Consider the following 14614-nt stretch of genomic DNA (forward strand, 5'->3'; position numbering starts at 1 on the left):
CAAATACTAAACATCTCTTAAGAATAATTAATAAGATAAATTGGATACCTGCAAGTGACGTCATCGTGGTTAAATTGTGGCATTTGTCGATTTAGAAATCAATAGGGTTCAACATACAAGAGTGAAGCGCTTACAAGTCTCCAATTAAATCTAATTTAAATCAAATGAATAGGCATAATAACTTCACTACTTCTCAAGTTGCAAGCTCTAATTAGGTAGATATGTTGGTGAGACGTTTAAATTAAACGATCTGTATATTACTTGCTGGTGATCTATGAAGCCATTCCTGATTTCAAAAGTCGAACCTGTGACATTTTCAGTTAAGGATTGGGTAGGTAGGTACTTTATTTACTTTGCATTAGAGTTTCACAATGGACTATTGGCGACGGTCTGATAAACATCCCTGAGGATGATCCGAAAACAAGTCATCGCGATTTTGATCCTCTGCAGAAGGGTTGGCTCCCCTGCTTTGAAATCCCAACGACTTGCGCAAGAATTCGTGCACTTTAGTTTAGAACTGTTTAGCGAGGATCGATAACTTGCACCCTTGGTCCCTTCGCAGGCTGATCAAAGTGGTCACCCACCCGCTTACTGATCGCAGCCAGTGATGCTTGACTTCGGTGTTCTGCCTGAAACCACGTCTTTATGATCAGCCCACTGCTGGACGTTAAGGATTGGGAAATCAGTATCTTATTTAATTACACATTTATATGTTCTCTATTTTAAAGTTGTAAAATGAATTAAATATTAAAACTTCTAACAGTACTTAAAAGTTTTACATTTCGACTAAGGGGTGAACTTCTAATAAAATTTAAGAAATTTTGTTTCTTCATATTTTATTCAGATCACTATTATATGTATATCGAAATTAACTGTTTAGGTAAAGTAGAAATATGAAATGATCGATGATGAAACTATAAATCAGTTCTTTTGCAAGGTATGAAGAGTAAAAAGGATTTGCAATGGTCGGGGAATCTCTTGATACATGAGGCTCAGTTTCTTTCCTCTGTTATGACTAAAAATTAATTTATAGCTATCATGTAGGTCAAAGTGTTGACACTACGAGTTCCAAATGCCAAATCTTATAGTTTTTCCATGTAAAACGAATTTGTGTTCATTAACAATCACCCTTGAAGTTTTTTGTCTTTTTATTCGATTTAAAACTAGGAAGAAATACAGTTAAGATTTTTAACAGCTGTAATACGGATAGAAAACCTACAGACTTGGGTGGAAATAGCGGAGTTTTGATGAATACCAGTTACAGATCAGCTTATTAAAACTAAATTGAGAAGGACTATTTAAAAAAAAGTGCATATCATCCAGTAAAATGTATATAACCTTTTCTAAAAAAATTATTTTACGGCCACATGTACAAAAATGCACTTTAAAACCTCTTCCACTCCAAAAAAAAGCACTATTGTAGGATTCTCTTTTTACAAAGATTCTGAAATTACAAGTTGAGGACTTGGTACAATAAATCAAAGTTGTTTAGTTAAATAAGACCAAACTAGGAAGCTTCTTTAAGAAATTTCATTTTTTTTATCTGCTTCTCAGTACCATTCACTTCAGTTCCTAATACATTAATAACTGATTCTTTATACAATTGTATTTTGACTTCACATTCAGCATAATTTCTGAAAACGTACATTTAAATTGCAAATTGCGTACACCTCAAATAAAATTTTAAGGAACCCTCGCATACGGATTGAAGCTAAACTAAACCAAATATTTGAAATATTTGTATTTGTTTTATTGCAACAACAAATTTAGTTTTTGAAAAATATATTAATTACATTTAATAAGCCTTTCAAATAAAGAAAATTAACTAAATCGAAATATTTAATATAATCCTGATGAGGGATAAAAACTATTGTAAATAAAACAAGAGATTTATTTATTGAATATTTTCATTATAAATTTATAATAATTATCCGAATTTGTTCTCCGACTTTAAGAAAATCAATAGAAGATAAAATAATATTTGGTAAAATCCTAATATACGTTACACGCTGGGCGTGGTTTTGAGAAATGTCACCACCGTTGATATGTCGCGTTGACGCTTAACTCCATATTGTTGCCAACTCTGAAATGACATTTTTATGATTGTTGCCAAGAATTTGTGCAAATAAGAACACAGAAGATCGTAAACTGGAAATTCCATAACATACCTGGCAAATTTCAGTCGGACAGAGGCACTTAACTTAAAACAGTGTAGGATATAATACCGGGCAAATGAATACCAGACAGTAGTACAAAAAAGCAAAAATAAAAAATAACTCAAAATATGAGAAATAAGACTAATATTTAATGATTCTAGCATGAGCATATAAGAAAGAAATAATAATAAAAACTTAACAAGTTACCCTCTTAACTTTAAAACGTGTATCCTATTCTTTTCTTCAAAATGTCTTGAAATGATACCTACGTCTAATCATCGTTTTAGCAATAAAAAAATTGATCTCATAATCATATTAACTCTTTTCACGCACAACAAATTTACTTCTAAACGCAGCATCTCCATCTTTCTCAAACTTCAACTCATTTCAAAGCACCACGACGTTCATCTTCAATCGATACCATCCCACGTTGACATCTTTGGAAATGAGCAAGCGGATCGCTTTTTGCCAAGGAGGGCTGTAGTCATTTAACATCTTCGTCCTCAGCCCTTACCTTTTCAGAGTATCAGTCCAAAATCAAAAGCCATCTATCAAAAAAGTGGAGGATCCTCCCCTCTCATCATTGGTATGCGGCCAAGGAACCGGGCTCTTCACTTATTCATATAGGTGATAGACCATCTCAAACAGCTATTTCCAGATTGGCAAGTGGACACACGAATAGTCTCTCGTTCTTTAAAGGAAGAAAGACTTATGCAGTCTGCTCCAAATGTGAAGCCCAGCAGGCCTCAGCCAAACATATTCTCGACTGCTTGGGCCTTTCCAAGGAGGACTTATATGCTTCTCCACTTCTTGTCATCGACTTTTTGAGGGTCAACAACCTACTGGATCTTGTCTGACTTCGTCAGACAATTAGAGGATAAGAAACAACAACAACAACAACTTCTAAACGCACAACTTCTCAAATATTATATTCAAAACAGTGTCTATCATAACATTCATTTCCTAAAACAAAGTCACACAATATTCAATCCTCAAACCAGCATTCAATAATTTAATTCCTGCAAAAAAATTTACTCTTCTACCATCTGCGCAAATAAATACAGCAACGTCGAATATCCACCTCAATACATTCTCCTCATTTTTGTGATATGCGCAATTACGAAATGGTCATATCATCGTAACGTCAAATATATGCAATCTGAAACACGTCATTCAATACGTTCAATTCTCTCATAATTATATTTATTTATTCGTGGTATTTAGAAAAAAATGTCAATCCAAACCTAGAACTACAAATTGCCAACTCCCAATCATTGCCAAATTCCCTAATTCCCTGTTTAACGCATACTAGTATTGCTTAATGAATGCCTATTCCTTAATGTTTTATTTACCATAATGGAATAGTATTGTTCGATCTAGTTATTAAATAAAAAATCCATATAATAATGATAATAATGATAAATAGACATTATATCTAAGGATAATATCACATTTTATTTACTCTTTCAAATTATAAGTAAGAAACACAAATACAATTTATGAAGAACAATCATTAATTAAAATGCAAGCTTCAACATCAACACAAATTAAATAAAAAAGCATCAAATCATATATTTCGTCCATTAATCAACAAGTGATAAATATATGTAATATTATTTAATGTAATCACTGTACCAGAGCAACAAATTATTTTTTTTTATTGAAATCACATTTGGCAGTAATATAGTTTTTCTAAAGGTGGATGAAAAACTTTGATGCCACGTATATTTACGACGAGAATATTCATTCTTTTACCAAACTTGGCATTGAGCATAACACACATGCATTTCACAAATCATCAAGTATTTCAGCTATGCAACCTAATGGTAATAAAAGAAAAGCACACGTTTTACAGTTATTAATAATTAATACAGTAACAGATATAAAATAAAGTGCAAGCTTTTCTGGAATGGTGAGAATATTTGAAAACAGAACTTTAAATTACATCAGTTATAGTCGGAGAAATAATATATATATATATGTATTATAGAGAATATTGTTTTTCCTATTTTTTTTCTGGTTTCAAGATTTAATTTTAAAGCAGATATAAGCTGGAACTGTACTAGTTTTAAAATAAGTTAAAAATGGCTTATATGGATGGAATAATGAAGCTTATTTCAAATTTTTAATGAAAGGAGTTAAACACCTATTCAAACAAGGGCTTCAAATTTAGTAAAGTATAATAAGAAATTAAATACTGTTAACATAATTTATAAATGTCTAGTTCACCTTGTTAAAAAATTACATGGCTTTTTAAATTTCAAACTTTCCTTTTTTTTTTAAAAAAAAATCACTCCCTGAAATATTTTTTCACAAAGTTTTCTTTTCAAAGTTTTAACCAGAAGGGAGAGAAACTTTAAAACAGATTTTTCTTTAAACATTTTTTTTTAAAATTTGGCTGGTATGATTTTTCAGAAATTAAAATACCAATCCTTCAAACTTCTTCTAAATAATATTTACCAATAGTAGAAAGAAATATTTATTTTATCCAATTACAACTAACCATAAAATGGGATTAAAAAGTTTATAAGCTAATAGCGCATTTATTGCAAAAAACTCTGCACAAAATTTAAATGTAATTTTATTTTAATACCTAATTCACTTATAAGTTACATTTGCCTACAAACAAAAAAATATTTAAATTTTATTTTATTTATTTCTCATTTTTTATTTAATATCTATTGTGAGTTACATGGATATCTTGCAGATTAATTATTATAGATATATATTTCTCATAGATCTTTAAAAAGTACTCAATAGAGTTTTTCTTCAAATTTTGTATGAAAGTTTTGTAGATTTTTTTTTTCGAATGATGGTCTTTTATCTGTTGTTGTTGTTGTCGTAGTCCTTTAAGGCAAGGGTGCGATTGTTCTTGTCTTCCATTGGCGCCTTCTATGGCCAAGAATTCGACTTCTGCCGAATCCATACGTCACACCCGCTTATAGGGCTGACCATTCCTACATTCATTCCTTAATTCACAGATCGTAATTTTAAACTGAACCAGAAAACGATCAATCTCCAATTCAGTGCACCCAGAGGTATAATTTGTTATGAGAACATGGAGGACTTTATGAACAGACATATTTAACGTGCGTGAGTCACTATTTACTACATGGGGAATCTTCGGCCAATTAGATTCGAACTCCTATTCTCATGAGCCTGAGTTCAGCGCCCTGCCCACCAGGCTATCCCGGCCCCCTTTTATATTTCTAATAGTTAAATAAGAAAAATTCATCTAAGTTAAAAAATTTACAAGAGCTATTTATGTTAGAAAGAATACCCAAAAACTGGTTTTCACATTTTCTCTAAATCTGTTCACTTTTGAAAATTATCCTGTATCTGAATACCATAAATTGTAGAAACTACTTTAAGTGAAAGTGGTGTTCCAAAGTGCTCCACTTCACCAAAACCTACAATCTTCTTTTACACTTAAGTAGCCACTCCATACCACCATGGTTGTTATGTAGTAACATTAAAATTTAAAATTACAGTAGGATATGATATACATAAGAAACGGTTAAACTATTTTTATGGGACAATATAATGTCGTAATAATATAATTAGGTTGCATACTTGCACTCATTTTTAAAATAAATTGAGTTTGTAAATCAGACATACGTAATGCAGAGACGAAGTTAAGACGAATTCGAACTAGGCTTTGCAGAGCAGGAGTGGTAGAACTTATACGCTTCAAAATTAATTGATAAAGTTTACAGACACTTGAAAACTAAACTATAAAGACCCTTATTACACAACTAAAAACATAAAAGGAATTTTAATTTCTGCAGATGAAAAGCAGCATTGAAGTCAGCCGCAGACACTCCTCAACTTTTAATCGATTGTAACCAATTATAGATGAAATCAAAATGCTCTGACATTGGAGTTTTCGGAAGCAAAAATATTTAACGCATGGTGTAAAGAAGAGTTATCTTGGTGTAAACTTTTTCGACTTTCGTATTTTTGAGCTTTCATACATCCTTTGAATTGTATATGAGATCTCGAGCTTGTTTTGACTTGAGAAAAACTTTTTCTTCACAAAAGTTTTAGGGTTACTCAGCATCAAAGAGATATTACTTAACAAGTCTTATAATATTCTTAATCTGGAATGTAACATTCCATATTTTTACGCTTAACAGATACATTTTTACTTTATTTAGCCTATGGATATTTATTTATTCATTTAATTTTGTTTTTTCATATTTAAGAAGAATAAATTGTTAAATCATCTATTTATAGATTTATTTACATTCAACACATATTTCGTTTAAAAAAATAATAATTTATTGGGACAATATTCAGATTAATGTGTCTCTTCCACAAGTTTACCATCCTAAAATGACAAACAATGGCAATTATTTGCATATAAATTAAAAGCTTTTTGTTTGATAAGTTTTAGAATTTTTCCCAATTGTTTCCACGTCTATGAGTATTAGAATACAGAGCACTCTATAAGAATCATTGACCAAATAGATCATGAATTTGAATGAATAGAAACGAATTTGAGAGTAAGAAAAAAATGTTTTGGAAAATCGAAATTTAAAGTTTCAAAACTATTTTCAAGAACTAGCGTCTTAAGCGATTTTAAAAATGTTATAAAATCCACCTGAAAGTTACACCTTGTTTTCAACGTTAAAGTTATAAGATCTGATTTTTTCTGAATTTTAATCACGTTTAACAAATAAGATTTTTTGAATTTAACAATGAGGAAAATTTAGTTTACTGCTTCTACAAAAATTAAGTATACAGCTCTTTTGAAGTGAGCTACTAGTATAAAAGTAAAAGAAAAAAAATCGAATTACAAACAATTATAATTTTCAACTAACAAGAAAATTGAGAAAAGTTTGCAATAAATTCGAAACAAAGGCAGTCAGTTTTTCAACTCAATTAGAAAAAAATGAGCAAGTGTTTTCCAAAATTACATGTGAACATTCGTAAGACCAATGTGACTCCCCATATTTTTTAAGACATGTAAACTAGTTGGGTCTTTTAGTAAAATTATTAGCACGAGGTTAAGCCTCAAAATTATAGAAGAATTATAAGAGGCATAAAGGGGCTGAATTGTAATGTCAATTTTTTTTCTTTGCATGCACATAAAGGCTTATATTTTACTTTCATATTAACCTATAAATTTAAAACTTAGACCTATTCATTATTTCTTATAATTAAACCTGATGACAAGACGCAAATTTGTTGGCGAATTTTTTGGGACACAAGGGGAATAATTGTAATATTGATACTTCTTCTTATTTTGTGTTCTATGCATAGACATAAGGGCCCACTTTTGAGGAGGACAGCAATGAAGCAATAAACTTCTAATCTGAGAAAAGCTAGTTCGATTCTGAAATGTTCTGTCATATTATCTGGAAATAAAAAAGCTAATAGTTAGCTAGTTATTTTTTCTTTTCATTAAAGAATTCAAAATTTATTTTTTTTACATCATGGTTATCTAAGGTAAGCTTCTTGACACAAAAAAAATATTCTGGAGAAGGCTAGTGTTCTCTTTCTATACATAAAGACTAATATTTTGCTTTTATATTAACCTGCAACTTTCAAACTGAACCCCAAATCGATTATTACAACAAACCTAAACCAAGAACAAGCAACGAAATTATAGACCAATTAGTTGGGGCACAAGAGGATCTAGTAGTCGATTTTCACATTGTAATAAACTAATATTTTATTACAATGTGAAGTATCCTTATAAAAAGATACTTTCGAGGCACATTGAAAAATTTCCGAAAAATTTTTTTGTTCTCTTCATGTATAGAGATAACTATATTTTGCTTTTATATTGATCCATAATTCTCAAAGTTCTTCAAATTTTGTATTGTCATCAAATTCCCATATATTTTTTTTCAAGATTCCTAAAAATACAGACGAATTTCTGGATTGAAAATTTTATTTTATTATAATAAAATAAGCAAACTTTAAAACATATTGAAATTGAACGTTAAAAGCTTTTTATTTTAACTAGAATTTTTAAAATTCGATTTCAGAAAGTATTATTAATTTTTAAATTTTAAAACTGTTAATGTAAAAAATCTGATCAAGTAAACTATTTTTCCTGTCAAATTTTTAACTAACTTGATAGCTCCGCCCTCTTGTCACTGCAAACACTAATTCCATAACTAACGTTTTATTCACATTTAAGCTTTTTTTAAAAGACGAGTCTGTATTTTTTTAAAAAGTTCATTTTGTTTTTTTAAATTTATGTCTGTTATAATTTCATTTTAGACTATTTTTTTAATATGTTAATCGCAACAAAATTATAAATTACTTGAATTTGATAGGAAAACAACTACACTTGAAAGAAATATTTATGCCCTTAGGAATATTAAATATATAAACTATAAGAATTAAAGAATGGGAAGTAATTTTACTTGTTAAAAATCTGATAATGATAATTAAATATTTAATACACTGTTTTTATTTCCCAGAGGCTTTTAAATTTGTAAGAAATTTCGATTTAATTTTTTTTTATTTATTTTAACAACACCTAATTTCTATTTCATTTTTATGTTTTTATTCATTTTTTATTTAGTTTGACATCATGCCAAGTGTGAGCTTTTGGAATGAAAATTGCGAGAGAGATAAATTTTTCAAAAACACGTAGAAATATTTATTACTCATGGCAAAAAAAGTGAAAAAAATAATGGAAAATCACTTGAAATTGCAGTAACTTTCAAAAAAGTTAAAATGTTAAAAAAAGTTCAGTTTAAGTTCATAAACAAAACTGACACTTTCAAAATGTCAAATTTCAACTCTGCAGTTGCACTCCTGTGGCCAGTCCGAATGGCATTTTTGACAACTAGTTTAACAGTGAATACTTCATTGGCGAATTATCTTATATTATTTTTTTATTATATTGTATTATCTTTAAATTTTTTCATGAATCATCGTTATTTCACGTTATATTGTTGTTATTACCAAATAACTTATAGCAACAAAATGAAAGCCTAAAACAACGGTGATTAAAATTTCTTTCAAATATGGAGAAAAAAGTTTAATTTAAAGAAACTAAAAAAAATAATAATAATAACAATAACAGAAAAGAATTGTGATCACTTTATTAAGATCACTGGTTACCCATTGGTCAAATGCTTTTTTTTTTCTTCTGGTTTGACTCTGATAAGCGCCATAACACTTCAAAACTGTCTCAATTGATGTATGTCGTCGGATTTGTTTTCAAATTATGGCTATGTACGTGTTTAAAGACGTCACAAAATGCTTTTCCTTCTTCAGTATTCATATTTATATTAAAAGCACAGTCAAGACAGTAATCATAAGTTAATAATAAAAGGAATATAAAAATACTTTAAATTATTATTATGTAAATACATTAAGAATGGCTGCTGGTGAAAATAAAAAGAAAAGAAAGAATTCTAAAAAAAAATTATCTAACAGCAGCGGTCGCTATTGCAACGCATGTAATGACGCGTGCGCACTGTTCACTATCACTTTTGAACACATTTGAAAAGTGCGATGACGTCCAAATAAAGCGTGCACGCCATCAAACTCAAAACGAGACCCATTTTGCCAATAGGTAATATTTATGCATCATTTTATAGAATAGACAAATAGAAATAAAATTCAAAGACAAATTTTACAAATATTTTAGAGAGTTACTTTTTAATGCATACGTGAATCACCAGTGCAGTATTTTCTGTAGAATCAGTCTCTTACAGTTTCGAAAAAATCAACTATGACTGTCTGTAACTGGATCCTTGAAATTTATAAAAGACATTTACCAACATTTATGATTTTCGGTTAGGTTGATTCATCTAATACACAATTAGAATGTTCATTCTAAAATATGAATTTCCATTCAATTAACAGTAAAGTTCACGTTAAAGAACATTTTTTACCCTTATGGTTTTGAAACCGTTTGCAACTAATATGGTTATAAAACCATGAATGCAAAACTAATTGTTTTTTTTTATAACTAGTATGATTTCAAAACCATTAAAAAAGAAATTGACTGGACATTGGAGGTAGGCTTTTTGTTAGGTCATAAGCATTGAAGAATGCGGGACACTAGAAATTTTTCATGTGTTGAAGAGAATAGAGAGAATAATGCGTTGTCAACTCTGGGACTCGAACCCCTGTTCTCTTGGCCATGAAACTGACAGATTAGCCTTCTCGGCTTTAATATCCAAGCAGCTGAAAGGACTTCATAAGGTGGACTTAATTGGTACGATAAAATTCTGATTGTATAACAGTATTAGGTGAAAGCAATTAATTAGCGGTTTTTCTCACAGTTTACAGTTCTTAATACCATCTTATTTATGGTTATTTGACAATTTTGTTTGAATGTGGAAAACTAACAATTAAATAAATTGTTATTTAACCATTTTTTCCGAAAAAATTTCTAACCGTGTATAATTTTTAAAGTTGTTACTGTTCGCTTAGATTAGTTAGGTTATTAGAGTAGTTATTATACGTTACCACAGCGAGGAAGGAATTATTAAGGAAAGAAATCAATTATCTACGGACAAATAGATAGAAGTTTTGTCAATATGTACGTGTCACAAACGTGAATTTACTACAATTTTGTGTTTCTTTCCTAATTTTAAGAGTGGACAAATGAACAATAAATTAAAAATAAATATTTCACTTTCATTATCAATCATACAATATTTGTAAATCATTTAATAATAGTAAATCATTTTAAATAGAGCTTCAATTCCATTTAACTCTAACTTTTATTGAATGGAATATTTTCGACTATCACTATTTACATCACAACAAGTTAGATATTTTACTTAAGAAAAAAATGCAAGAATTATTCTTTACACGCATATAGATAGCTACAGCTTTTTGTTTTCTTAAGACCTTAACTTAAATGGAATCATGTTTCAGCAAAATATAAATAAAGAAAATATATTTGTTTCAAATTTAAACATCTCTTATACCTCAAATTTTGTTCAGTTCCAATGGATTTTTTTTTCTTTTCTTTCAATCTTTTGTTTTTCGTTTAAGTGTTTTGATATTGCCACGCAAACAAATTAATGTAGAAATTTATTACTTATTTTACCATACATTATTTTACCCAATCTAAGAAATGATACGAAGTCATTCAAGATTTTTTTTTATATTTCTCGGATAATTTTTGTTACATCGTCGAAACAGAACAGCGCATTTTAAGGGAAAAAAAAGGAAAATAACAAGCTTCTTACTTGCACTATTTCCTCTAAAAATATCGAGCCCAAAGCTTTCTCAAGGGTGAAACTTAACAATTGCTGAGACTACTTGTTCTTGAAGTCTATTTTTTTGGTGGGCGCATGTATTTTGGAATTGCGTTCTTAGATATATATTTTCATCGATTGATTTCAATTTAGCTTCGAACTTTGCAACTGTTTTTTTTATTTATGACAGTTATAAATTGAATATTGCTAACGAATGCGAAAAAACTCAAATATTTATAATGTTAATGTGACTAGAAATAGATATTATATGGTCAGAGGCTTTACTATTTTTTCCTACATTATTTAAAGAGTAAACCTTGTCTGGCCTATACGCAATGCTGTCCACATTGTCACAATCATGTTGTTGAACACGAAATTGTGGAGCTTTATCCTCTATTAACCCTTCTGACCCACAACGGACTGTGAATGCTTTTTCTACCCTGTCTGCAAGCTTCATACGGAACCTTGACATGCAAGGATTAATCTTTATTTCAATCCAAGTTTAATTCGTAAGAAGACATGTTTGCTTCTGATACTTATTTATATTGCTTACGTTATTTGTAGTTTTTTCAAAACTCGAATGCGAATTATATGCAAGATTTCTACAATATTCTTAATTTAAAATAATTACCGTACTTTATGGTTTTGACATTTCTGGCTTGAAAACCATAATTCTGCTTATTGAAAGCAAAATATACTGATTTTAAACCATACGTGTGGTAATTTTTCCGATCCTATGTAAACGGTTTGCCAGAAATTCCGATTTACAAAATTTTTGTTCTTATTACCATATATTTAGTCAAAAATACAAAACTGAAAATTGAATGCAATCGAATAAAATCTTTTTACTTAGTGTTCTGTGGTATCTTGAAAAAATTACCAAATTTATCATATTTACTAACGTTTATCACACATTATAAAACCATATTCTTTTGCTAATTTTACCAAAATCATAACTAAATTCTGAGGTTTTAGGCGTTCCTATAGAGCAAGAAAAATAATAAATTTTGCATATTCAGGTAGTTTTAACCATATTTCTCTTCGCAGTGTGCCGGCCAGCACATTATGCACAAATAATATGAGAGTGTCTAAAAAAATAAAAAATAAAAATTCATTTTGATGGATACATAACCGAGGGAGGTTTCCGTGGCTTTCCTCTTCGAGTAACGAAAATACCGTTCTTCATAATAAATTAATTTCTCTATAATAAATTACAATTGATTTAGAAGTTTCCTTTTTTCTAGGTTGAAGAATAACATTTGCTGCCGCAAGCCGAACAATTGGGTTGGATGCTGAATTTCGGTTGGATACATTTACAGAAAGATAAGTAATTAAATCTTATCATAATTAAAAAATAAATAAAACAAGTAAGAAAGTGCTTAAACGAAATACTTTTACACTGAAAACAAGTTATAATACGAAACTTCCTAACAATGTTTATTTGAAATTGATTTAATCTTTACAAAACAAGATTTAAAATACATCACATCTTCATTAAAAATTAGTTTTAAAGATAAGCTAAAAAGTGGACAATCTATTCTTAATATTTATTTAGTTGAAAAGTATTATTAAATAAATTAAGAGAGATTTTGTTTTTGTTTGAAGAAGTATTTAGAAATTAAACGCCAGCAAAAAGACAGATAGCATTAATAATGTTGGCGAATCATTAAAATAGTTTCGAAATTTTCTAATTTACAGCTTCTAAAAACATCAAAATGCAAAAACTAATAAACGTTTTAATTAAAGAAGAAAATAATTCAAATGCATTAAAGCATAATTTTCTGCAATTTTTCACCGTTCTAAAATTAATAAAAAAATTTTAATTAAAGATTAAAAGTTGAAAAAATAGAAATACGTAATATAAATGCTTCACGAAATGAACCTACTATTCTTAATAAATAAATACTATAGTAATTGATGAATATGCAATTAATTTGCAATACTTTTACACTAAGGTAAATATTGACACTCACAGTAGCCCTTGCATCTACATCTTAACACTAGCCTCGTGAAGGTATTCGTCCTTTTTAACTCATTATTTTTCAATTTAATAAAAAATGGAAACGGAAATAGAATAAATTATATCATAAGCATTTTCTCTCATAACAACAAATCGTCTAGTATTAACCAGAAAAATGTATCAAGAGGCGATTGAAACCAAATATTGTTCTTATTTACGTCACATTTAACGTATACTTTAATCCCCTCCTTGATTTCTCCTAATGTGGTATTCTTTTGTGGCAAGGGGGATGTAGTATAATGTGGTATGTGTAGCAGCCTCTCCGTTTTCGTGAATGTTGCACCCCCGTTGTCTTCAATAATCGTCATACCCCCTTAATTTTTGTCTGAATAATGAATTCCCCTTAGTTCCATACAAATGTGGTATCCTCAGAATTATAGTCAGACGTGAGATTCCCCTTAACGTTCTCTAGATGAAGTATATCGTTTAATTTTCTCTGAATATAGCATTCCTTTAATCCACTCTAAAATTTGGTGACACCATCTTCCCTGAATTTTCTCTGCATGCGGGATACTACTTAATTTACTTTAAATGTGGTATACCCCACAATTATGTCTGAAAATGGCCAATTTTTGGGAAATGTTTCTAGTGCTTTTCTAAAATTTTCTCTAAGTTTAGTGTTTCCCTTCTCCTTACTGCATGAGGCAACTCTTTAATTTTCATTGAGTGTGGTATATGTCATCCACATACAAAACGTTACGAGAACAAAACGTTGAAGGATTTTCTAAAAATAATATCTTTATACTTACTCCCATAGGCCTGTTCTTTTTCTCCATGTACATTCTTCTGAAGTAAATGGCAGATATTACAGAGATGATGAGAATGGAGATAACGACACCAGCTCCAGCTGTGATTGCTGAGTGTTGCCATATACTGTCACTTCCATCTGCAGAAGAGGTAAAAAGAAATGAAAATATCCTTTGTTGAAAAAAAATTGCGAAATTACTAAAGTTTCTCATTATTAATTGGTAGATTTAGTTAAATCGTGATCGTGTTGATGACTTCTTTTTAACGAATTAACACGATTTGATAAAGAATATTTTGCATCGTATCCCGTTATTTATAACTTGAATAGTTTTAATTCAACTTAATTTATGTTTTATTTATTTGTAAACTACTTCATTGAGAGAGAATGTTAGCCTTTATGGATATGTGAAGAGCAGAAGAATGGAAACTCCTTACGTGTTAAAGGAATAGAGGAAATATCGTGGTATCTTCGCTGGGAATTGAATCTTCATTCAGACAATTATAAG

At 29.5% G+C, this 14614-nt stretch overlaps 1 protein-coding gene across 3 annotated transcripts in view; it reads right to left on the minus strand.

Annotated features, from left to right (window-relative positions):
- Positions 1 to 3590: 3590 nt before the first annotated feature.
- The window catches only part of LOC107454880 (neural cell adhesion molecule 2), a 120207-nt gene continuing 109183 nt past the window's right edge, over positions 3591 to 14614 (minus strand). For all 3 annotated transcript variants that reach the window (XM_071184652.1, XM_016072219.3, XM_016072218.3), the window contains exons 10-11: positions 14111 to 14247; positions 3591 to 3976 (exon numbers count right to left, since the gene is read on the minus strand). In XM_071184652.1, the coding sequence (XP_071040753.1) occupies positions 3968 to 3976; positions 14111 to 14247 (146 nt within the window). In that variant the 3' untranslated portion in view covers positions 3591 to 3967. The remainder of the gene's footprint in view (positions 3977 to 14110; positions 14248 to 14614) is intronic.

The sequence above is a fragment of the Parasteatoda tepidariorum genome, chromosome 1, assembly GCF_043381705.1.
Source record: "Parasteatoda tepidariorum isolate YZ-2023 chromosome 1, CAS_Ptep_4.0, whole genome shotgun sequence".
Classification (NCBI taxonomy): Eukaryota; Metazoa; Arthropoda; class Arachnida; order Araneae; family Theridiidae; genus Parasteatoda; species Parasteatoda tepidariorum.